This window comes from Littorina saxatilis, linkage group LG1, assembly GCF_037325665.1.
Source record: "Littorina saxatilis isolate snail1 linkage group LG1, US_GU_Lsax_2.0, whole genome shotgun sequence".
In the NCBI taxonomy this organism is placed as follows: domain Eukaryota; kingdom Metazoa; phylum Mollusca; class Gastropoda; order Littorinimorpha; family Littorinidae; genus Littorina; species Littorina saxatilis.
Window position 1 is genome coordinate 17,298,647 of NC_090245.1, and position 26,112 is coordinate 17,324,758.

General features: G+C 39.5%; 1 protein-coding gene across 3 annotated transcripts in view; it reads right to left on the bottom strand.

Annotated features, from left to right (window-relative positions):
• LOC138963088 (piezo-type mechanosensitive ion channel component 2-like) overlaps positions 1-26,112 on the bottom strand; it is a 185,969-nt gene that overhangs the window by 114,928 nt on the left and 44,929 nt on the right. For 2 of the 3 annotated variants that reach the window (XM_070335110.1, XM_070335101.1), the window contains exons 7-12: positions 21,400-21,568; positions 19,229-19,336; positions 9,224-9,283; positions 4,817-5,038; positions 3,601-3,861; positions 2,353-2,491 (exon numbers count right to left, since the gene is read on the bottom strand). In XM_070335110.1, the coding sequence (XP_070191211.1) occupies positions 2,353-2,491; positions 3,601-3,861; positions 4,817-5,038; positions 9,224-9,283; positions 19,229-19,336; positions 21,400-21,568 (959 nt within the window). The remainder of the gene's footprint in view (positions 1-2,352; positions 2,492-3,600; positions 3,862-4,816; positions 5,039-9,223; positions 9,284-19,228; positions 19,337-21,399; positions 21,569-26,112) is intronic. The other variant, XM_070335119.1, reaches the window with a different exon arrangement.

The following is a 26,112-nucleotide window of genomic DNA, read 5'->3' on the forward strand; positions in this document are numbered from 1 at the left end:
TGTTAAAATGACACAGTCCAAAATTGTTCTAGTCTATCAGACAATCATTAGAACCTGCCTGAATGAAAAAGGAAGACCGGATATGTTAAAACAGAAGAATATGACTCCAAGAAGTGCTTAGAAGTGTAAAAATTAGTACTTTTTTTTTAACATATTCTGAAGTCCGATAACAGTTCAACATTTTGAGTGCTGATGAAGGCTTTTTGGCATGAAGTAAAGTGATTTAATTTACTTTTCACAGAGCATCCGCTGTAATACAAACAAACTTCACAGGTATAATCCACTGTTTTCTCATTTTCTGTTTCTTTGTAAAGATTCAGGTTGCTTTATTTGATCAAAGGCAAGTGCAAAATGAAAAATAAGAAGAATGTTATCATCACACCACATAGAATAATTTTTGAATGTGGACTGTGTCACTTTAATAATGGTAATTTTACCTCTACTGTCCTGATAATGATAATAGGCACTATCTGTAACTGAGAGCCATTCAGAAAGATATACAAATAAGATAGAGCGTTTAAACTCCCAAAATATGTATCAAAGACCAACATTTTGTGCTTGGAATAATTTAAGCGGGTATTTGGCATAACAAACACAAAAACCTACCCGAAAATGAGAGCTTGGTCAGTTAACTAAAGAAATGGTTTCACACACAAAAATATTTGTTTGTTAGAAGCATAAGCTGAAGTACTGGTTAATTTTTGCTAAGCAGATACACTGACTGCAAAAAGTGTTAATTGTTAGTATGAGGTAAAGAGGAAAACAAGTGTACGGTATGGCGGTTTGGCTGGGACTACACATTCATTGTTTCTGCTTTCCAGGAGATCTTTTAGTTTTGTCCATGTCTGTCAGTCTGCATGACTTTGCGAGAGTTATGAAATTTTCAAGTTTGTCTGCATGCCTGGGTTACCTGTTCATTTTTCTGAATCTGAATTTTGTCTGTTTCTTTGTTTGTTTATTTGTGGCTATTTTGGGAAATCTTTTTCTTCTTTTTAAACTCTGTTTAATTCTATGCTGCAATTGATTATACTTTAAAAACAAAATAAATTGTTTGTGTCAAAAAGTTCACGCTCTATAAGAACCACAAGAGAATAAAAATACACAACAACAAAACACTGATGATACACTAACTGCGTCTATGTGTTGCAGGTAATGTTGAACACACAACAACAAAACATTGATGATACACTAACTGCGTCTATGTGTTGCAGGTAATGTTGAACACACAACAACAAAACACTGATGATACACTAACTGCGTCTATGTGTTGCAGGTAATGTTGAACACACAACAACAAAACATTGATACACTAACTGCGTCTATGTGTTGCAGGTAATGTTGAATACACAACAACAAAACATTGATGATACACTAACTGCGTCTATGTGTTGCAGGTAATGTTGAACACACAACAACAAAACATTGATGATACACTAACTGCGTCTATGTGTTGCAGGTAATGTTGAACACACAATGACAAAAGAACACACAACCTTCATCCAAGTTTCAGTGAGCTCAGCTTCTACATGTAGTTTGATTTTCTTATTGAAATTTGTTTTTCATGTTACGCATACTTGTACAGCCAAACCTGCCCAAAGTGACCACCTCTCGATAAAGATCGACCCCCTACCAACAACGACAACTCCCTCAAAATCCCTGGCTATTTTTTTTCTCAATGTAATTCACTTTTCCATAGCAACCATCTGTCTATATAATTATTACAACCATTTTTGGTCGGTTTCTTGGGTGATCGTTACTGACAAGTTCGACTGTAATGTATCAGCTTGCTATCAAACCTGATCAGATGAAACATTTAGCTTGCATGAAAGTTGCTTCAGACAAGGGATAAGTAAAGGCCGTGAATACCCTTTGTATTAATTATCTAGCAAGAAGATTATGAAACATGATACATATAATTAGAATAGATTTTAGATAGATATGCAAACGACTTGAGATCAGAAATATACATTTATTCAGTCACTATCATCTTCTCTTTTTTTCTTCTTTTCCTTTAGGTGCCTGGGTTGAAATGGGTAAAATCTAAAATCAAATTCTTCAAACACAACCATGAGACAGAACGCCCAAAATTATGCTTTAAGTTTATTCTTATGATTAGACTCACCCATACCCATGAATACTTTTTGTTCTTTTGAACAAATACCTTTTCTAATCTATTCACAAATCGTGCCACCATCCAACACAATCACAAAGATCTCAGACTGACGCTATGACCAGGAAAGGATATTACAACATACAAGACAACAACGATGGACACAATCTCCCTCAAAATCAAATAGAAGACTTTTTCACCCTGAAAGTCCAAGGAAAGATATCTACAAAGAGGTCCCTTACTCATGAAGTCGGTGAATCCTTCGATGTGGTAGTTTGAGCCGCGCTCACGCAAGGGGATTTCACTCACAGAGGAGTTGTCTGGCTTCCTTTCTCGCATGAACTGGCGAAGCGTCATCAGGAAAAACATGGTGAAGAAAATCTGGAAAGTAGAATGAGAGAGGTGAGCATGGGGAAATTCTCAGTGTATTAGACACAAGCTCATACTGCGGACTTCCTGGCAGCCACTGGTCTCATCAATCAATCAATATGAGGCTTATATCGCGCGTATTCCGTGGGTACAGTTCTAAGCGCAGGGATTTTTTTTTCTTTTCAATTTTTATTCAAGGCGCAGGGATTTATTTATGCCGTGTGAGATGGAATTTTTTTACACAATACATCACGCATTCACATCGGCCAGCAGATCGCAGCCATTTCGGCGCATATCCTACTTTTCACGGCCTATTATTCCAAGTCACACGGGTATTTTGGTGGACATTTTTATCTATGCCTATACAATTTTGCCAGGAAAGACCCTTTTGTCAATCGTGGGATCTTTTACGTGCACCCCCCAATGTAGTGTACACGAAAGGACCTCGGTTTTTCGTCTCATCCGAAAGACTAGCACTTGAACCCACCACCTAGGTTAGGAAAGGGGGGAGAAAATAGCGGCCTGACCCAGGGTCGAACACGCAACCTCTCGATTCCGAGCGCAAGTGCGTTACCACTCGGCCACCCAGTCCCTACCTTGGTCTGAGGATTTAGCACGGCCATCAACATCGAACGCAGAAGAAGAAGAAGACACAAGCTCATGGCAACAAAACAAGAAGAAGGGCAGAATCCGTGAGACTGATCTACCTCGTTAACCAACTGGACAATGCTGTTAAGCTATTAAATGAGACTTGTACGCTCATCAAGCTGAATGAAGACCTTGTAGTTGTAATCTCAATCAGAAGTCTACTCTCACAAATCTAAATGTCTCAACTGGAAGAGCCCTTTAGGGGTGGGTGGGGGTTGGGGGCAGTATGAACTTGAGCACCTGTTTATATACACACACACACACACACACATGCTTAATTACAGACACATGGATATTCATGCACACACACAAACAAGCACACCACTCACCCCCCCCCCCCCCCAACCCCACACCGAAACCCTTCACCCCTTCACATTCACCACCACTACCCCCTCCTAACACACATGCACGCACACACACATATACACACACACACACACACACACCAACCCCCCCAACATCACACCACTCACCTGGAAAGCCAGATCAGGCGGAGCAGTGTCGAAGCGCATGAGGCCAATCTCCTTCATCTCAATCTTGCCAGCGGCGGTCGGCAGCTCCTTCTCCAGGTCCATGTTGTAGACGTACAGGGCCAGCAGCAAGCAGATGCTGTACAGCACCAGCAAGGGCGAGGTCACCAGGCATGCTCGGCGTGAGTTGGGCAACATCCACAGGATGCAGGCTCCGAGGAGCAAGACAAACGTCAGCCAGCTGAGGTACATGATGCTCCATGCCTGCACACAAGAAAAGAGCATGAGTTCTGACAAAGATAGGACACCGAGAAGCAAGACAAACGTCAGCCAGCTGAGGTACTTGATACTCCATGCCTGCAGACAAGGAAAGAGCACGAGTCCTGCCAAAGATAGGGCACTAAAGCTTTAGTCAATTTCCCATATGAATCACAGTGGAACCGCCCTTTAAGATCCCCCGTTTTAAGACTTCCCCGTTACTTAAGAACTAGATTTTTCAGATCTTCTGTTCTTAACGTCTGTAAGTACCCCCACATTAAAACACCCTCCTTTTTAAGACCTGATTTGCTCAGATTCTTGAAGGTCTAAAAAAAAGGTTACACTGTACCTGCTACCATCTGTAATGTCTGACTTTTATCAATAATATGTCTCAGCCCCCCATCAACAATTAAAAAAAACAACTCTGAAGATGGCAGGCAGCAACCTGCATGTCGACAAAAATCGATTTAACAGAGTCACAACAAGAAGTCTTAACTCACCATGGCAGGTCACTGATCATTGCCTAGATGGCATCTTGAATGCGAGATCCATCGACGATTTAGAGATAAGTTCATTATTTGTGACCCTCCACCACGAAATGAGTCGCATGTCACCTCGCGTGGTTCTGCGCTAGGCTTGATATAAGTCCGGAGAGTGTATGGTAACAGCGTGAGGGTCACCTTAGTCACAGGCTTATAACTCAAACAGTTTTTGCTCTTTTCTAAAACGGTTTTCACCACTGGATAGAGCATAAAAAACTCTTTAGAAAAATGTACAAATATGAAAATCATGCAAAGGTGACATGCGACTCATTCCGTGGTGGAGGGTCACATATGTGTTTGTTTGTCTGTCTGCTTCAAAGACCTCACGTTTGACGTACTGTAAATGTAACGTTTTATTTGGTCAAAAATTTACCGTTCTAATAACCTACAACTCTTGTTTCTTTTTATTCTGAACTCACCATCATGGCGATCAGCATGAGGACGTAACTCTGCTTCATGGCAAACATGAAGACAGAGACCAGGGGCACCCGCTTTGATTCGCCTGGCTTGGATATGGAACGGCTGAATTCAGATGGTTCGTCGTTTTTCTCGCGTTGTGAGGTGCCGGGGACTTGCGGGGTGGCCTCCCCCCCTTGTTCAATGCTGTTATAGTTGACATTCTCCCCTTCGTCCACCAGCCGCTGAAAGTTTCAGTGTCACACAGGGATTAAGTGATGTTGCTTACAAAATATTTACCCACAGCGCTGACAGTTTCCATACCGATGCATGGCTGAATGTAGTAGTATTTGTTTCCCACAGGAATGTGCCTGTACTCTTTTTTCATCTCTCTTTGCTGTTTTGTTGTTGATGTTTTTGTTATAGTCAAAATCCTTACGCATTTACTGGAACATTGCATATAGGAGTGAAAGAGAGTAGAGCCACAAAAATTAAGTAACTGTAGTTAAAGGCACAGTGCGCCTCCCGTAAACCATCACAGATACTGTCAGGCTTTTTACACACAGTACAAACACCCTTCCATTTGAACGCTCACCAAACGGGAACATCCTAGGTGCCTTACGTAAAGAGCGAGCAATTTTTAAAGAACTAATTTTGCGCCGATTGCTCAGAAACAATCGGACCAAGGTGCGTTTTGGCGCTAGACCTAACTTTTAAAATATAAATAATAAATTGACAGCTTGTTACACAAACATTCTTAAATCATAAAAGAATTCTTTTTTCATCAAGACAAGATCAGTACAATTCGAAGTTTTGAAAGTTTGAAAAAAGAAAAGCCCGGAAGCAGGATCAAGCAAGGTCGTGGTTCTCGTAGCAGACGATGGTTTATAGGCATCGCCAGTTCCTCTGAACAGTCAAAAGTCATCGCTAGAATTCTTGTGAACCACAGCCGTTTGTTTCGTGCATAGTGAGAGGTACATAATAATGTGCTATTGCAGATAAGCTCACAGCGAGTCGCATTCAAATTACTAACTGACGACTACATTGTGAAAAAGGGAAACTGGATCACACGGGTTTACGATGGCTCAGGAGCAAGATAAACCACGCAAAAATAAATTCTTTGAAAATTGCTCGCTCTTTACGGAGGGCACTAGGATGTTCCCGTTTGGTGAGCGTTCAAATGGAAGGGTGTTTGTACTGTGTGTAAAAGCCTGACAGTATCTGTGATGGTTTATGGGAGGCGCACTGTGGCTTTAAGCTTATTTTTCCTAAATGTGTCCCAAAATCATGACAAAAAGATCCAAAATAAATTTCTGGTATGAAACAAAAGTTTTAAATGTTAAGTTTACAGACCATCAGTCCCAGCATGCAAACAGAAGACAACTGTTAGGGAAATAAACTTCATTCAGTTAGTTATATGGTCCTTTAAAACTGGAAATAATGGCCCAGAAATCTAGTTTCAATAAAACATTTAGCTGAATATTCCTGTTTTTAATATTTTATTCAATTGGTACATGTAAATGTCCTTTCATGCATATTGCATATGAAGGTGGTAAGATCATCATATCCACCAGAGCGCACAATAAAGCCTTGTGTAACATAAAGTGTATCACAACAATATTGGCTGCCTAAACACACATGCACACCAATAAAGCTGGTAGACCGCGACAGGTGACAACACCTTATTTCAAAATAATGTTCAGAAGAAAAATCAATCAATCATGGAACAAGATATCTCCTTCTTCATGTCATGATTTTATACTCAAGTGACCAATTACATGTAAAAAGATTCCAAAGAAAAATACACTGCTAAATTGTACATGTACTTAGAATTCTGTAACAAATGTAACCTGATAAACTAATGCATAAACAAAATAATAAAAAGGTATGGCGGAATTATGTCTCAAGGATACAAGCATGTGTTGTTCGTTGTATATTTTTTAATCCTTAGTTTTACCAGTAAATGAAATTGTTTCCACTTGCATCTGCTTCTGGTCAGCTGTTCTTCTATCTGTCTTGTCACTTTCTCTGTCCTTTCTTCTGTCTGTCTTTCTGTTTTTGAGACTTACTCCTGAAGCTGATAATTATACGCAAAATGGAACTATGGCTTTGAGCTTCCCTAATATATCATTCCTACTTTAACACATATGCACCCACACAGACATATGTGCAGACACAGCACACACAGACACAGACATACACACGGACACACACACACACACACAACTAAGCAGTGCTTCCAGCAGTCAATTGATGGACAACAGAAACATGATTCCATGTTACCAATTAATGAAGTAAGAAAAAAATGGTGTTCAGAGATGACTAATATACCCCAAGATAAAAACAACCATCTCACAATTCACATGAAGAAATGACTTCAGAGTCTATCAGTCACCAATTCCAAAGTAGAAAAAAAAGCTTACAGAAACTTTGAAAATAAAATCCAACAGAAAGACAGAAGTGTGAGATGCGGAATGGACCTCAGTTTAATGAAAGTTGTTATGTCTTACACACTGAATGAAAGAAAAAGTGAAATGGAGAAGAAACAAAATTACCCCAAAATATCCCCAGAAAAAGAGAGTGTCAACAAATAATAAACACCCTTTATTCATTATTAAATATTAGAATAATTTATTTTCCTGAACGAAATGTTTAAATAAAAGCCCTGTGTTGACACCTTTGACCGACACATCTCAGTAAGACAGAAAAACAAACAAAAACCTTGACCACATCTTCAAGCTAAAATGTATAAATGAATCATAACAGAGTTGTAAATCTTAAACCTTCAATTATACACACCCTTGCTGTGATCAACTCAACTGGAGTCTAAAACCAAGAGCTCGTGAAAACAAATCCATTGAAATGAGATGTCGACCAACAATACAGAACAAAATAAAAGTGAGAAATACACCTGGAGGTCCAAGAAACCTCCTTGCGTGTTGTACAGATAGAACTAAATAAAGCTTTCCAGTAATTCCACTACCTTGTGAGAACCAAAGTGTGTGAAGATGAAAAAAATCTGCCAGTGAATCAGCAAGGACGCTCCCACAAGTGTTATGAACAGAAAGTTTTTAAAAAAAAGTCTGTTTGAGTGTTGTTGTTTGTTCGTTAAATTAAAACAAAAAAAATAGCTTTCCACTACCTTGTGAGAACCAAGGTGTGTGAAGATGAAACAAATCTGCCAGTGAATCAGCAAGCATGCTCCCTGAAGAGTTATGAGCAGAAAATACACAAAAAAGTCCTTTCTGAGTGTTGTTTTTTTGTTTTGTGTTTTAAATAGACAATTTTCTGAAACAACTCCGTTAGGTTTGTATGGGTGGTGGAAGAGTCACATCATTTGGCAAAACCTCGTACAAACCTCGTACAAACCTTGTACAAACCTCGTACAAACCTCGTACAACCCTCGTACAAACATTGTACAAACATCGTACAAACCTTGTACAAACCTCATACAAACCTTGTACAAACCTCGTACAAACCTTGTACAAACCTTGTACAAACCTCGTACAACCCTCGTACAAAACCTCGTACAACCCTCGTACAAACATTGTACAAACATCGTACAAACCTTGTACAAACCTCGTACAAACCTTGTACAAACCTAGTACAAACCTTGTACAACCCTCGTACAAACCTCGCACAAACCTCGCACAAACCTCATACAAACCTTGTACAAACCTTGTACAAACCTCGCACAAACCTCATACAAACTTCGTACAAACCTCGTACAACCCTCGTACAAACCTTGTATAAACCTCGTACAACACTCGTACAAAACCTCGTACAACCCTCGTACAAACCTTGTACAAACATCGTACAAACCTTGTACAAACATCATACAAACCTTGTACAAACCTCGTACAAACCTTGTACAAACCTCGTAAAACCTTGTACAAACATCGTACAAACCTCGTACAACACCTTGTACAACCCTCGTACAAACCTTGTACAAACATCGTACAAACCTTGTACAAACCTTGTACAAACGTCGTACAACCTTGTACAAACATCGTACAAACCTTGTACAACCCTCGTACAAACCTCATACAAACCGCGTACAACCCTCGTACAAACCTTGTACAAACCTCGTACAAACCTTGTACAAACATCGTACAAACCTTGTACAAACCTCGTACAAACCTTGTACAAACCTCGTACAAACCTTGTACAAACCTCGTACACACATTGGAGGGGACAATCACTAGCGAGGGGTGTGAAGGAAACACATGCATGTTTCTACATGTTTCCGACAGACCCCTCACTAGTGATTCATGGCCCCTCCAATACTTATATGAGGTTTTGCAAGAAAAGGTCACTCTCCCACAACCCATACAAACCCGACAAAGTTATTTTTGGAATTCGTCTATCAAAACACACAAGATTGAAGCTTAAAGTAAGTGCCTGTATCATGCCTGACAAAACACACTCACCTCTTCATCGTCAGCACCATCGTCGCCATACGTGGACCCAGAGAACACGAGGCTACCCGTCTGTTACAACACCGACACCAAAGCCGTCAGATGATTCACAGTAAAACAGCCACAAATATCACTAAAATCACTATGAACAGTCAGCTGCCCCTGAACAAACATCACTAAATTCACAGTAAAAAAGCCCAAAAAATCACTGAAATTAATATCAAAGGTGCTGCCACTGAAGAAAATCACTAAATTCACAATCAAAGGTGCCATCCCTGAAGAAAATCACTAAATTCACTACCTGAAGAAAATCACTAAATTCACTATGAAAGGTGCCACCATTGAATAAAATCACTAAAATAGCTATCAAAGTGCCACACTTCAGCACTACAAAGCTTGATGCAATCTGGCTCCTCCAAAGCAAAAACTGAAACTACTACGGAGAAAAAAGTGCACACCTGCGTCTCTAGATTTTTATTCAAGTACATCAAAGAGACCAGGTACAGCATGAACACTTGCATGCTCAAAGTAGTCTTGCTAATAAATGCAGGCTTCTTTATGGGTTATTTTGTCACTAAAACTATGTTCTAAATGTTTCAACACTGAAAAGAAAATCATTTCATAGAATTATGAGAAAACTATAGCTACTTATTTAGTCAAATCTAAGTCAAAATGTTGTATACGGTTTACAAGATATATCATTAAATTAAGCAACTGCTAGCCGTATCGTAGTTTGCTTTTGCTCAACAAGCAGTGGCTTAGGTCACTTATCATGAAGTTTAGGAGTTCAACCAAGATGCATGAAACTACTCAAGAATTCAATATCAGGGATATCACACAATAGTATGAACAATGCAGATTATGGTACATATATAGATTTACTCAGAACCAATTTCAAAGAGAAATGTGATGCTCACATTTGAGAAGGAGATTTGTAAGGAATTCACTCAGCAAATTCATTAAGTCAGGAATGTGTCAGTATACTGACTTCACATGGTTAACAGAATGTGAAGAACTTTCAGATATACTTTGTCAAACTCAGAACCATGCAAACTATTAAATGAAGCAAAACCTGACATTATTACAATGAGAAACGATCATATCCGTAATTCGAGCAGAACCACAAATTGTGATCCAAGGAAACAGTACCGTACTGTGAAAGTAGGTAAAAAGTAGGTAAACATCCATCAAAATGAATTCTGTGAACCGCAAAAGGGGACATAAATCTTTCACAACAAATTAATGGAGCCTCGTAAACAATGAAGCAAAATGCCTCTGTTACCAAAGAAGACAAAAGAAAAAGAAAAAGAAACTACCACCTGCAAATGTGAAAAGGGGAACTCATTCACTGAGAAATGGTAGAAGCCTGGGTAGCAAATGTGAAAAATGGCAAATGTGAAAAGCCAACTCAATTCACTCAGAAATAGTAAAAGCCAGCACTGGCAGAACATTACCAAAGCCAGTAACTGAAATGCACGTAATGGGAAAAAGTGAGGCAAAAAAGTCTCTGAGATAGAGAATGAATAAAAACAGCACTGAAGCAGGGCTTCTTTCCCTAAAGTGCCACCCAAACAAGTGAAATCATAAACTTCTGCAGCAGCCTAGCTAAAATAATCTCACTGTGGTTGATGGTGACAATGTAGTATTTACAACTGTACTACCCTTCGGAATCAAGAGAGTTCTTGTCATTAATGGAAATGTTACAAGAGTATCGACGCATGCACAGAGGAGTTACGTAGTACCAGGGCGACATAAATCCCTACATGTTCACATCAACATACCCAAGCTTTTTCCCCTTTCCTGCCCTTCATTTTAAACTTTCTGTTGCAAGTTGCAAGTGACCTGAGTGCATTTGCATGTACATCAGACTGATAAGGAAGCAGAGGAAAGGGTGGTGGGAGGGGGTACTTCAGAAACAAAATTAAAGCCAAACAGCCATCTCCAGGAGACCAAGCCTTGTAATAGTAGGCCACAGAGCTAAATTTAGCGTTGCCAGCACAAGAAAAGGGAGAGAGTATCTTAAATATGCAGCAGTGACAGACAAAAATTCCATTATTTTCTCACAGACTGTTGAACACAGGGATTCCACTGTGTTAAGGGTATCATCTGAAAACAAAAATAAACCAAACCTGGCCAATGGGGGAGAAATTCCAGTTTTACGCCCTCACGGCAAAACCATTAGGGGCATGTACCCGGGTTTTACCCCGACTTTAGATGAGATACACAACTGTCTGCTTGTTTAAGTGGTATCAGCCATCTCTACACTTATGGCAGAATGACCGAGGTCTTTTACATGCCACTGTGGTGACACGGGGGTGGGAGATGGAAACCGTCTCTGGGTCTGCACATAAAGTTGACCCGTGTCTGTCCCGGCCCGGATTCGAACCAGCGACCTTTCGATCACAACTCCAGTGCTCTACCACCTGAGCTACCCGGGGCCCTTAAACCTGTTCTGACTCATTAAGACTTGTTCTGAATGTAAAACAAACACAATTGTTTGAATTATACCTATATATTTGTTCCTCAAAAACAAAGTCACCATGTTTCTTTTATTCATTGTCTGGTGAACTGTTCTAATGCCTCTAAATTTACAGATGTTACGGTTATCACCCATTTATTTCAAAGTCTAAGTTCACAATAATACTGCAGTTGTATGTTAGGATAATGAAGACAACCCATTTAAACAACGAAGCAAATTAGAAGAATAAAGAATATGACAGAAAATACCAACTCAAGCCAACTCAATTTACGTAAGAATGTCACAAAACTGTTCATATGATTATAGGTCTATGCAACTAATGATAGTTAGTAGGGACAGCTATTCAACAAAACAGGAATCTCTGTACTTGACGGCAATTTCATGACAAAGCCATGCTGCTTTTGATACAAGTATATCAGGGCTTTTGTGCATGCTTCTTTGAAAACAGTTTCATTTAACATTTCAATCTGTTCATTTAACATACATATCGGTGTAGATGTAGTAATAAACCAAACATCAAATCAGTTCCATCTGTCCTTGTCAACCAGTTAACACAAATACAATCTGGGCTGCAATCTTTCAGAAAAACAAAAAAAAACAATCTGGGCTGCAATCTTTCAGATAAACATTACAGGCTGCAATCTTTCAGATAAACAATCTAGGCTGCAGAAACCTACCAAAATAAGCTGGGCAGATCTGCCTAAACGACGCCTTTCAGTCCATGCCTCTCCTATTAACAATGCTGACCAAAACTGGTTAGGTGTTGGGTTCAAATATCACCGCAAACCATGCAGAGAAAATTGTTTAATGCTTAAAGCATACAATACCTCACTGTCAATACAACGGCGTGGTGTCTCCCACCCCAACTGTCCACAAAAGAATGTCAGAAAACTTCAGGAACTTGAGAATCGTGACCGAGTGCAGCAGAGAACCAAAGACAAGTTCTAACTGCGGAGGGAGGTAAAGCGGAAAGCAACCCGAATTTCCATGAGGGTGAACTCACAAGACTATCTACCCTACCTTATCCTTAGAGCTGACAATGATTCAATCATCTGAAATGATAAAACCATTCCTGATGTCATCCCTCTACTGATCGTTTTCTACTTTTGAATTTGGAGTTTATGATTGCCAACAATTGCTTAAGACCAGTGATGGCGCTAGTATTTTTTCAAACCGGTACGCAAACTTTAATAATGCAAACAGTCCAGAAAAAAACCGGTAGGCTGGTCAGTGGAACCAGTAAGAGTCCAACTCAAAGTACTGTTTGTTTGGGTTTTTTACCGGCGAAAAATCCCTGCTTGTTCCGGTATTTTCTCGTTTCAACCGGTAAAATACCGGTAATTGCCGGTTAACGCCAATACTGTTAAGACTGCCATGTAAACGCCGACTGCCAATCCATGCCTCTGTAACCAAACTTCTGGCCACAACTGTTGAGGTTGGGGCCGGTTTGAGTATCACTGCAAACCATGCAAAGAGAACCACTCTGCTTCAAACATACGATACCTCACTGTCAATATAATGACGTGACGTCTCCCACCCCAACTGTCCACAAAAGAACATCGGAAAACTTAATTAACTTGAGAATAATAACCAAGTGAGGCAGAACGTACGCTAACGATAAGATCTAATTATGAAGGGAAGTCATCGCTCTAAACATGGACAACAACGGTAGGTGCTCTTAGAGATATATGCAGAACCTCAGTCTCCTCGCACATGAAAGAATAAGAAACATTGAACGGAACGAACAATGAAGATGAAAGTCGCTTGTTCATTTCAACGCTTCTGTTTCTATCAATGCTTCTGTTCATTTCAACGCTTCTGTTTCTATCAACGCTTCTGTTTCTATCAATGCTTCTGTTTCTATCAACGCTTCTGTTTCTATCAACGCTTCTGTTTCTATCAATGCTTCTGTTTCTATCAATGCTTCTGTTTCTATCAACGCTTCTGTTTCTATCAATGCTTCTGTTTCTATCAATGCTTCTGTTTCTATCAACGCTTCTGTTTCTATCAATGCTTCTGTTTCTATCAACGCTTCTGTTTCTATCAATGCTTCTGTTTCTATCAATGCTTCTGTTTCTATCAACGCTTCTGTTTCTATCAATGCTTCTGTTTCTATCAACGCTTCTGTTTCTATCAACGCTTCTGTTTCTATCAACGCTTCTGTTTCTATCAACGCTTCTGTTTCTATCAACGCTTCTGTTTCTATCAACGCTTCTGTTTCTATCAACGCTTCTGTTTCTATCAACGCTTCTGTTTCTATCAACGCTTCTGTTTCTATCAACGCTTCTGTTTCTATCAACGCTTCTGTTTCTATCAACGCTTCTGTTTCTATCAATGCTTCTGTTTCTATCAACGCTTCTGTTTCTATCAACGCTTCTGTTTCTATCAACGCTTCTGTTTCTATCAACGCTTCTGTTTCTATCAACGCTTCTGTTTCTATCAATGCTTCTGTTTCTATCAACGCTTCTGTTTCTATCAATGCTTCTGTTTCTATCAATGCTTCTGTTTCTATCAACGCTTCTGTTTCTATCAATGCTTCTGTTTCTATCAACGCTTCTGTTTCTATCAATGCTTCTGTTTCTATCAATGCTTCTGTTTCTATCAACGCTTCTGTTTCTATCAACGCTTCTGTTTCTATCAACGCTTCTGTTTCTATCAATGCTTCTGTTTCTATCAATGCTTCTGTTTCTATCAACGCTTCTGTTTCTATCAACGCTTCTGTTTCTATCAATGCTTCTGTTTCTATCAATGCTTCTGTTTCTATCAATGCTTCTGTTTCTATCAACGCTTCTGTTTCTATCAATGCTTCTGTTTCTATCAACGCTTCTGTTTCTATCAATGCTTCTGTTTCTATCAATGCTTCTGTTTCTATCAACGCTTCTGTTTCTATCAATGCTTCTGTTTCTATCAATGCTTCTGTTTCTATCAACGCTTCTGTTTCTATCAATGCTTCTGTTTCTATCAATGCTTCTGTTTCTATCAATGCTTCTGTTTCTATCAACGCTTCTGTTTCTATCAATGCTTCTGTTTCTATCAATGCTTCTGTTTCTATCAATGCTTCTGTTTCTATCAACGCTTCTGTTTCTATCAACGCTTCTGTTTCTATCAACGCTTCTGTTTCTATCAACGCTTCTGTTTCTATCAATGCTTCTGTTTCTATCAATGCTTCTGTTTCTATCAACGCTTCTGTTTCTATCAATGCTTCTGTTTCTATCAACGCTTCTGTTTCTATCAATGCTTCTGTTTCTATCAACGCTTCTGTTTCTATCAATGCTTCTGTTTCTATCAACGCTTCTGTTTCTATCAATGCTTCTGTTTCTATCAACGCTTCTGTTTCTATCAACGCTTCTGTTTCTATCAATGCTTCTGTTTCTATCAATGCTTCTGTTTCTATCAACGCTTCTGTTTCTATCAATGCTTCTGTTTCTATCAATGCTTCTGTTTCTATCAATGCTTCTGTTTCTATCAATGCTTCTGTTTCTATCAATGCTTCTGTTTCTATCAATGCTTCTGTTTCTATCAATGCTTCTGTTTCTATCAACGCTTCTGTTTCTATCAATGCTTCTGTTCATTTCAACGCTTCTGTTTCTATCAACGCTTCTGTTTCTATTAGGTGCCAGGAGACGGTTCCGCATAACTCTCAATTACTGCTGTTGTCTAGATTCAGAAATGTGATCAATACATACAAGATTTTTGCCTCACGCTGATGCACTTCATATTTTTCTTGAGGCTCCTTAACCATGCATGGGTGTTAACTCCAAGGCAATTTGAACGATTAAAACCATCTAACCATACCTAATTCTGAGACAATGGTTTTGACAATATGCATTCCTGTGGAGCTCTTGTTCTGGTTACTTGTGTGCACATGTACCAACCTAAATGTGATGACTGTTTTGGCATGATTAACAGCCTACTTTTTAAACACAATTAGGTAAGAACACACAGCCCAAACAGTTCACTAGGCCATAATACTGGCAGAGCTGTAACTTTGTAAGACCACTAAAGAGCTGACAATGATTTAAATGACCTAAAATGACATAACTCTTTCATGGATCTGAAAAGGATACAGATGAGATGAGCATAAATGTGAACAAGAAGAGCAAACGCTCGATCGAGTCACTTTCGCAGTTCTGAATATTATATGAGGCATCAGATGGACAGGAAGAAATTGCTATTCACAACACAATGAGTCACGTTCACATAAAATTTGAGCCCGGTCACTTTTATAGTTTCCGAGAAAAGCCCAACGTTAAGTTGTGTGTTGCCGAACAGAAAAGGCTAGTTATCTCCCTTGTTTTTCTGATAACGTTCGTAAAAGGCTACAGATGTAAATACTTTGATGTAAAGAATAATCCTACAAAGTTTCAATCACATCCGATGAACTTTGTCAAAGATATAAAATGTCTAATTTTTCCTTTGACGCTGACCTGTGACCTTGAAAAAGGTCAAAGGTCAACGAAACCATCGTTAAAGTGTAGAGGTCATTGGAGGTCACGACTAAACAAAATATGAGCCCGATCGCTTTGATAGTTTCCGAGAAAAGTCCAACGTTAAGGTGGTGTCTACGGACGGCCGGCCAGACGGCCGGCCGGACGGCCGGCCGGCCGGACAGACTAACACTGACCGATTACATAGAGTCACTTTTTCTCAAGTGACTCAAAAACACTTCCTTCTTTGATAGTTTTTCTCTTCTTTTATTTTTGCATAGAGATTGTGCTTCCACACAATATTTTTAAGCCTGTATTGGGAGCACCCACATAAAGTTTATGAGGAAATCACACAGATAAAAAAGAACCATGTGTGGCCTGTCTTTATTACAATTATGTTGAACCTACAAACACCTTGTGATGAAATAAAACATGGACACTAAGAAGATCAGAGTGCTTGGATAACACCATGTTATATTTTCTTAGCAAAGCCTGTCACAGATGTGAACAATATAGATGCATATCTCTAAAACGGCAACAGCTAACAAAAAAAGACTGCATTGTAACAGCTACAAACGACATAAAGACAGATGAAACAACCCACAGATCACTGAATCAAGCTGCTACATGTTCTACTTTCACTGCACAAAGCTGACTAAGCACAACACAGACGCAAGCTACAACCGTGAAAGTGTGTCCAGCAATGGTAACATCACTATGGAAGAAAAAGTGATTCTAATGCCAATCTGACCACAATAGAAAAACTGCCACTACAGTATTCACTTTGCCATATCTCAATATCAAAAGCTGTTAAACACCTCTACAAAGCCACTACCAAAGAAAGCAAATTGGAACAACAGTAAAAGAGAAAGCGAAGCAAAACAAAAACACAAAATCAACAACAACAAAAACATGTACTAAACCAAGGTGTGATATGTGTTAATAATACAGACAGAACAGCATCTCACACAACAGCGCATTAGAGAATATCATATCGATCACCCTCAGTCTTTACTATCCCGCATTCCTCATAAAAACTGATGATTTATTCAGCTGTGATGTTGAAGAAAAATCTGGCACTCGATCCCCACGCAAGTCATGCAGACTTGGAAAAGATCGCGATCAAGATCTGCATGCAGTAAAGACCACCTTTAGCAGCTAGCATCCCAAAGTTGATCCTTCCCCTCCATCCTGCTTTCTGTCCAATGTAAATCCAGCTACTACCCCTGTGCCCACCGCCCCCCCCCCCCCTTCTCAGCTGGCCTTCCATCCCCCTCCCGTCCACTCTTCCCCCCCCCCCCCCCCCCCCAATCACCAAGCTGTCGTTCCCTTCAAATACATTGAATCTTACCTCTAACATGCAAATCTACCCAAACTACCTGCATCGCTGACCATCAGTCTGCTTAATTGTTACGAATCCTGTTATTTCATTTCATATGATAATATACACGGCATGCTACAGGAAAGGTATGAGCTCTTCTATTATTAGTCCAAGCATTGTTTCAGCCAAGTAAAGTCATACAGACGATAAGTGTTAACATCTTTAAGAGTTACACCAGCATTACACACAGCCACCATTCTGTTAGTACATGTACTTGAAGTAAGGCGAAGGTACAACAAATGAGTCTTTGAGCATGTGTATGCTTTTAATTAAGCGTTGCTGACTATGAATGTAGATGTAAATGCTTGTATAACTGTGTTTTAATTTTAAATGTGTCAAGCGCAAAGAGCATAATTGTAAAGTTATGATGTTGCGCTATATAAATGCTCATTTATTATTATTATTATTATTATTATTTACACTCATGACATAACACTCAGTGAAAAATGTTACCCAAATGGTACACACACACACACACACACACACACACACACACACACACACACACACACACACACACACACACACACACTCACACATGCACTCTCTCGCACCCCCATTGACTCCCACACAGATAGCTACAACACATATCTACAACAGAATTACAATATATGAAAAGAAGCTCAAAACCACAGTTCCAGCCATAGGCTTCATGCAATATCTCAACATGCTAGTGTACAACACCCACGGACCATTCTCTTCATTTGATTACAACATGCAGGTTGCCGGTTTCACCATCAGCCGATAGAGATATTCAAGGCTTAAAATTCACTTTCAAACTTGTGATTATACCTTTGAATATGGCAAGATTGTCAAACCATCAGACATGCATTTGCAGAAACTTAAAAGCAATTTTGTACGCATTTGTAGAAATTAAAAAGCAAATTTGTATACGTTTCTAGAAACTTTTAAACGCAATTTTGTGTCTTGATCTTCGAGAATTTAGTGTTCAGGTTTGACTGAAAAGCGCAATGAAACCATGAAAAGCAATCTTGTAAGACCAACTGGTCCATCAAAAAGATGAAAATCTAACAGCTTTTGCTGCAACATCAATGTCTGTGTCAGTTCTGTGCAGCCTGATACATTGTTTAGCATTAGCTGGCTGGGGGGGGGGGGGGGGGGTGTCTTTTAATTTCTAGTTCCTGACCGCAGGCGTAGATATGCTGACATGGGGATGGTAAAGGCAATATAAAAGGGAGAATTTGCAGCACAAACTGCAGTTCTTGTATTTTCCTTTCTTCTGAAATTCCGTTGCAAGGATATATCCATAAACAGGATTACCCTGTATATATATACTGTCTCAGGAGTACCCTATGTACCTTAATTCTTCCTGAAGATAACTTTTCTATTCATGTTTCTGTTATGAAATAAATCTTTACGCTAATCATCTGATTGGTCTGGAAAAGTCAAAGGGGAAAATCTAACACTGAACAGGTAGCATCTTTCAACCATCAGAAAACTGCTATACTAACAGTCTCAAACGCCACAGAACTGAAATCAGACTAAGTGATCCAGAGAAAATAAGTAAAAAAAGTTGCATACCACACTGCAAGTTGTTAATTGTTTTCACCACTACAAAATTGACTTAGCACCAAGTTCAGAAGTGCAAAAAATTAAAGACAGACAGGAGAATACTCTGAGGCGACACTCCAAGCCTGCTACAACATCGCCAGTACTAACAGAAAACACGCTCTTTGTGGGTTGGATAATGAGACGTAATTCCACCAAACCTCGTCCAGATCTGGGGGTACCTGCCGCTCCACATCACGCTTGCGTTTCCGCAGTCGAGTTTGGCTGGACACGAGACTGTCCTTGAGAATCTCTTCTGGTGTCAGGTTCTATGAAGAAAGTAAAACTGAGTTAGTACAATTACAATTCAGAAATTGCCCTAGCCATTTTGTGACCTGGCACTTTTCCGACAAACATTGGGTGCTAACAAAATGGGGTGAATCGTGTTTTAAAGAAACCTATCATTCTGCAACAAGAAACAGTAAAATAAAACAAAATGATACAGTATGTTCTGAGCAAACCATTTCTTAAATTAAATATAAGCCAATGAGGCTAACAAGTTAACAATTTTGTTTCTAAGAATATCGTTTTTAAAATAGTAAAATACCACACGTAAGGCAAAGCGCATATGTGTTCAGAACTCCCAACACATTGAAGATTGAACTCTTTTATCAGTGATTTTTCTCTCTCTTGGTACAAAACAGTAAATATCCTTAGGCAGTGGTAGCCAATCAATCAATCAATATGAGGCTTATATCGCGCGTATTCCGTGGGTACAGTTCTAAGCGCAGGGATTTATTTTTTTATTTTTTTTATTTGTATTTTATGCAATTTATATCGCGCACATATTCAAGGCGCAGGGATTTATTTATGCCATGTGAGATGGAATTTTTTTACACAATACATCACGCATTCACATCGGCCAGCAGATCGCAGCCATTTCGGCGCATATCCTACTTTTCACGGCCTATTATTCCAAGTCACGCGGGTATTTTGGTGGACATTTTTATCTATGCCTATACAATTTTGCCAGGAAAGACCCTTTTGTCAATCGTGGGATCTTTAACGTGCACACCCCAATGTAGTGTACACGAAGGGACCTCGGTTTTTTGTCTCATCCGAAAGACTAGCACTTGAACCCACCACCTAGGTTAGGAAAGGGGGAAGAAAATTGCTAACGCCCTGACCCACGGTCGAACTCGCAACATCTCGCTTCCGAGCGCAAGTGCGTTACCACTCGGCCACCCAGTCCTTCCTTAGACAGCCCAACGCTCTTTTCCCCTGGCTAATTATCATGACAAGCCAGACACAGTCGTGAGTGTTGCTGACTTTGAAAGTTTACCGGTTAAGTAAAATAAGATGGTGACTTTCAAAGATTCCTGGTGCAATAAGACACAACACTGACTAGATAAGATACACTAGTGACTTTTAAAAATTCTTGATTCATTGCTTTCTAAGATACACTTCAAGAGTCGGAATCAGTACAAAATTGGTATACCAAAAATAAGCTGAAAACGTACTAAACTTGTACCACTTGCCTAAAAATGTACCTCAAATGTACCAAAAATATACTGCTAACAAAATTCAGTACATCTGAGGTATACTGGAAATCTACTCCTCTTTTGAATCAAGTTGGAAAGTATAGCACTGTCTCATAACTAACGCTATAGTCGGACAGAGTTGCGCCCCTGGAACGGCAGGTAGTTCCGGTTTGTGTTTGCAAAATGGAACCGCATGACAATCCGCCGTTCAACTTCTTTACCCACGTAGTTTGAACAGCAGACACAGTAACGTTTCCTTCCACCACTTATCTTCTTCTCTCGTTCAGCCATTTTGGACGTAAACAAAACAACCGGAACTACCCGCCGACAGCGCCGCGGGCTATGGCAGGGACGGACAACTCTTATCACTTTCGTTTTGAGACAATGCTATACTGGGAATGTACCTCTTTTATACTTTTTGTTTCTTTTTTCTTTTTTCATTGGTTATTTGTATCATTGTTGTTTTCTTGCTTCTATTTGTTTGTTTTGTTGTTGTAGTGTATTTCCATTTCATTTTCATTTTCATTACTTTATGTATTGTAGGGAGGGGGGGGCGAGAGGGTCTCCATTTTGTTCTTTTTTGCTGTCCCAGTTCTGTTTGTTATTTTGGATATGGATGAGACGAGGATGATAATGATGAAATGTTATGGATAGCCCGAAAAACCCACATGACTCTGATGGGATTCAAACCCACGAACTTCCGGCCTGAAGCCCGATGCGCTAACCATACCTCTTTTATACTGAAAATGTATCTAATTTGGGCTTGGCCATTGTGCAAAGCTGTACTTCTGACTTTCAAAAAGATTACAGTCTAGGTAAAAATCTTTCTCAAAAACGCCTGGCTATAATACCTTGGTCCTGAACCATCTGGTGGTCTCGAATGCCAGAACCCAGTAGAGCAAAAGAAGAACGCCAGGGTTGATGTAATACATCCAAGGGACGTCTGGATATCGCAGCAAACCATACAATGACGAGGCATCGCTGCAGTCTGTCTCAAATATCCCTGTCAGACCAAGCAACCTGCACAAATATGCAAGAATATTATAATTCATACCTGTGAGATTTCACATGCACCGTCAAGAATAGTGGAACCACCCACACACACACACACACACACAAACACTCACGCACACACACACACACACAAACACACACACACACACACACACACACACACACACAAACACTCACGCACACTCGCGCAAACAAACACACGTTTGTGTTGGTATTTCTGTGTGAATCAGTATGTTTGTGTTTACGTTTAAAAAAAAAGTCATCTGCGTGTGCGTTCGCGTTTGTGTACGAGCGTGTGCGCGCCCGCGTATGTGAGTGTGTGTGCCTACGTGTTTGTGTGTGTGTGTGTGTGTGCCTACGTGTGTGTGCCTACGTGTGTGTGAGTTGTGGTTGTGCCTTCAGGCGGGCGGGCCGGCGTGTGCATGTGTGTCCGTGCGTCTGTCCGTGTATGTTTGAGCGTGCGTGCATGAGTGTTTGTGTGTGCGTGTGTCTTTGTCCGTTGTTTTAAATGTGAGAAATATAACTTTGCAGAAATAGTGACAGACAAACTGTTTGGGACAGCGATCATCAAAGTGACAGTTGGCGTCCATTTTAGCACTGCGTAGCGCTCCTGCACATCGCGACTTTGTTCGTTTATCTGTCTTTTCGTTTATCTGTATGTATGGATGTGCGTGTCTGTGTGTGTGTATGCATATGCGTGTGTGTATTTGTGTGCATGTGTGTGTAAATATGTGTTGAGGGAGGGGGGACGTATGCGTTTGGCATCATGGTATTTTCATACGAATCACTATCGCTAATCGATCGATGTAAAAAAAATTTTTTTTAAAAATGCACTTTTTTGTTTCTAGTTATAGTTTGATCGTGTACATCAGACACTTGGCCACAAATAACACCTGTTTTTTAAAGAAATCATCACGTCGATTCCGTGCGAATAAGCTTTTGCCAAACAACCCTTTTTAACACTGTCTAAGTGATCTTTGCTCATTTATTTTAGTCTTAAACGCTTTGGCGAATAATTCTAATTAAATGGTGCTGTTGAGAAATGAATTTCCTCCAAAAATGTTATTTTTTTGTAATTTTTTTGGCATTTTTACGATTTTCTCAGCATGTTGAAGAGACACGTTTGCCTGCAATCACGATTCGCTTGACCCCTAGCCTGTTTAACACAATTTATAAACAAGTAAACGATAAAAACAATTAAATACTATGCACTTGTCGTACAGCCAGTAAATTATCCTCTACGAATCTGTTTTTCTTGTTGATTTATCTTATCTGGTTCATATTTTACGACAATTTGAAAATGACAAAAAATCACTCGCAACAGCGGGCGCGAATGAGTTGCGTTTCTTTCGCCGGGGACTGTACATTAAAAAAAAGAACTTTCCTTTATTTGAAATACATCTTTTAGTTACCCTACATATTCCTCACACCACCAACCCCATCCCTGTCTCCCATCTAAAAAGTTTTTTTCTTGATATCATACTCAGAGCAGTTTTCTTTCTCAAAGTCCCAAATGAAACATCAAACAGCCTTGACATACAACCATAAAAAGAGCTTTCTTCCTAAGAGCCAAAAAAACATTAAGCAGGAGCCAATAGCGTGACCACTAACAGGGCAGAGTGATGCCGGAAGGCTGATGTTTAATGGTGACGGCAAACCAAAGCGATCAATCTTCAGATCAATAATTGCACTGAGCAGAGCACTTTTTCCTCCTCTCTTCAATCTCTCTTTGCTTATTCCTCTTTTCTCTTCAGTGGCAGTTACCACATGGTGGTTTGCAAACTCACTGTCTATTATTGCATTCCCCCTTTTTTTTCAGTGGCCGATTCGGGGGTGATATTCTTTCTCCAATGGCAGATTACGCAATGTGAGCTATTTTCTCCAGTGACTGTAGGTTTTACGTTGCCATTTTTTCCTGGCTTTGTCTGTGTTCTTCTCTTTCTTTGACTGTCTTCAATTTCATCCCTTTTATGACTGAATCGAAGATTTGCTTCTTCTACCCTATTCATGCTTCAGGCTTTTGATAAATTGCTCCAATTAACTGTCTTACAATCTGATCAAAAGCTGCAAGTACCCCAGCTTGTGAATTCATTTTCCACTCCACATGAACAACTAACTCAACCACAAACACCCTCTCCATTGTAACAGGGATGACATTTCAGCCTTGGCAGTCTGTAAAACGGCAAACTTCATTTGAATCACAGCAAACTTTGCCGTCATTCAGCAGATCTGCTGACTCTTTTTCAAAATAAGGGAATAGGGGACATCAAGGACTGCTTCAAACTTTCAAAAATGTCTACATTTTATTTGGCCATTCTGACAAACTCGCCGAAAAAAACGGATTCTTGCAATATTACTGTGTAAGCTAAACCATTAAGGTCGTTATCATCTAACTAGTTCAGATTAATTGAATCAGCCTGGTCTGTTTTAACCCACCAATTCATCCGAACGATTTGAAGTCTTTTTGCCACTGACGAGCAGATATTTCACTCAATCTTTCAAGTGTTTCCTTTCCCCATGTCAATCAATGAAAGCAGTCATATTAATCAATCAAAACAGCCAACAAAGTTTGCTACCTGTGCCCAGTCTCAGTTACCTGCCTACTTCCTTAGTGCAGAGTCTGACAAATGTCCCATGTTTTATTTTTTTACATTTAGTCAAGTTTTGACTGAATGTTTTAACATAGAGGGGGAATCGAGACGAGGGTCGTGGTGTTTGTGTGTGTGTGTGTCTGTGTGTGTGTGTAGAGCGATTCAGAGTAAACTACTGGACCGATCTTTATGAAATTTTACATGAGAGTTCCTGGGTATGATATCCCCAGACGGTTTTTTCATTTTTTCGATAAATGTCTTTGATGACGTCATATCCGGCTTTTTGTAAAAGTTGAGGCGGCACTGTCACACCCTCATTTTTAAATCAAATTGATTGAAATTTTTGTAAAGCAATCTTCGACGAAGGCCGGACTTCGGTATTGCATTTCAGCTTGGTGGCTTAAAAATTAATTAATGACTTTGGTCATTAAAAATCTGAAAATTGTAATTAAAATTTTTTTTTTATAAAACAATCCAAAATTACGTTCATCTTATTCTTTATCATTTTCTCATTCCAAAAACATATAAATATGTTATATTTGGATTAAAAACAAGCTCTGAAAATTAAAAATAATGATCAAAATTAAATTTCCGAAATCGATTTAAAAACAATTTCATCTTATTCCTTGTCGGTTCCTGATTCCAAAAACATATAGATATGATATGTTTGGATTAAAAACACGCTCAGAAAGTTAAAACGAAGAGAGGTACAGAAAGCATGCTATGCAGCACAGCGATCCCACTACCGAGCTAAACAGGCTCGTCAGTTTCACTGCGTTTTGCACGAGCGGCGGACTACGGTCATTGTTAAAAAATGCAGTGCGTTCAGTTTCATTCTGTGAGTTCCACAGCTTGACTAAATGTAGTAATTTCGCCTTACGCGACTTGTTTCTAATTTAATCTTCTTTTCTTTCTCTTACTTTTTATATTTAGTCAAGTTTTGACTAAATATTTTAACATCGAGGGGGAATCGAAACGAGGGTCGTGGTGTATGTGCGTGTGTGTGTGTGTGCGTGTGTGTGTGTGTGTAGAGCGATTCAGACTAAACTACTGGACCGATCTTTATGAAATTTGACATGAGAGTTCCTGGGTATGAAATCCCCGAACGTTTTTTTCATTTTTTTGATAAATGGCTTTGATGACGTCATATCCGGCTTTTCGTGAAAGTTGAGGCGGCACTGTCACGCCCTCATTTTTCAACCAAATTGATTGAAATTTTGGTCAAGTACTCTTCGACGAAGCCCGGGGTTCGGTATTGCATTTCAGCTTGGTGGCTTAAAAATTAATTAATGACTTTGGTCATTAAAAATCTGAAAATTGTAAAAAAAAATAAAAATTTATAAAACGATCCAAATTTACATTTATCTTATTCTCCATCATTTGCTGATTCCAAAAACATATAAATATGTTATATTCGGATTAAAAACAAGCTCTGAAAATTAAATATATAAAAATTATTATCAAATTTTTTTGTTCCAAATCAATTTAAAAACACTTTCATCTTATTCCCTGTCGGTTCCTGATTCCAAAAATATATAGATATGATATGTTTGGATTAAAAACACGCTCAGAAAGTTAAAACGAAGAGAGGTACAGAAAAGCGTGCTATCCTTCTCAGCGCAACGAATACCCCGCTCTTCTTGTCAATTCCACGTGCACTGCCTTTGCCACGGGCGGTGGAGTGACGATGCTACGAGTATACGGTCTTGCTGCGTTGCGTTGCGTTCAGTTTCATTCTGTGAGTTCGACAGCTACTTGACTAAATATTGTATTTTCGCCTTACGCGACTTGTTCTTCCTCTCTCCTCCCCCCCCCCCCCCCTTTTTTTTTTTTTTTTTTGGGGGGGGGGGTGGGGTGGTGAATACCTCTAATCCCCTTTGGCAATCGTAAACCTCTTGGTTCAGAGAAAGCTGTCACTGCATGCAATCAATATGACACCATAGGCCCTGCATATGCTTG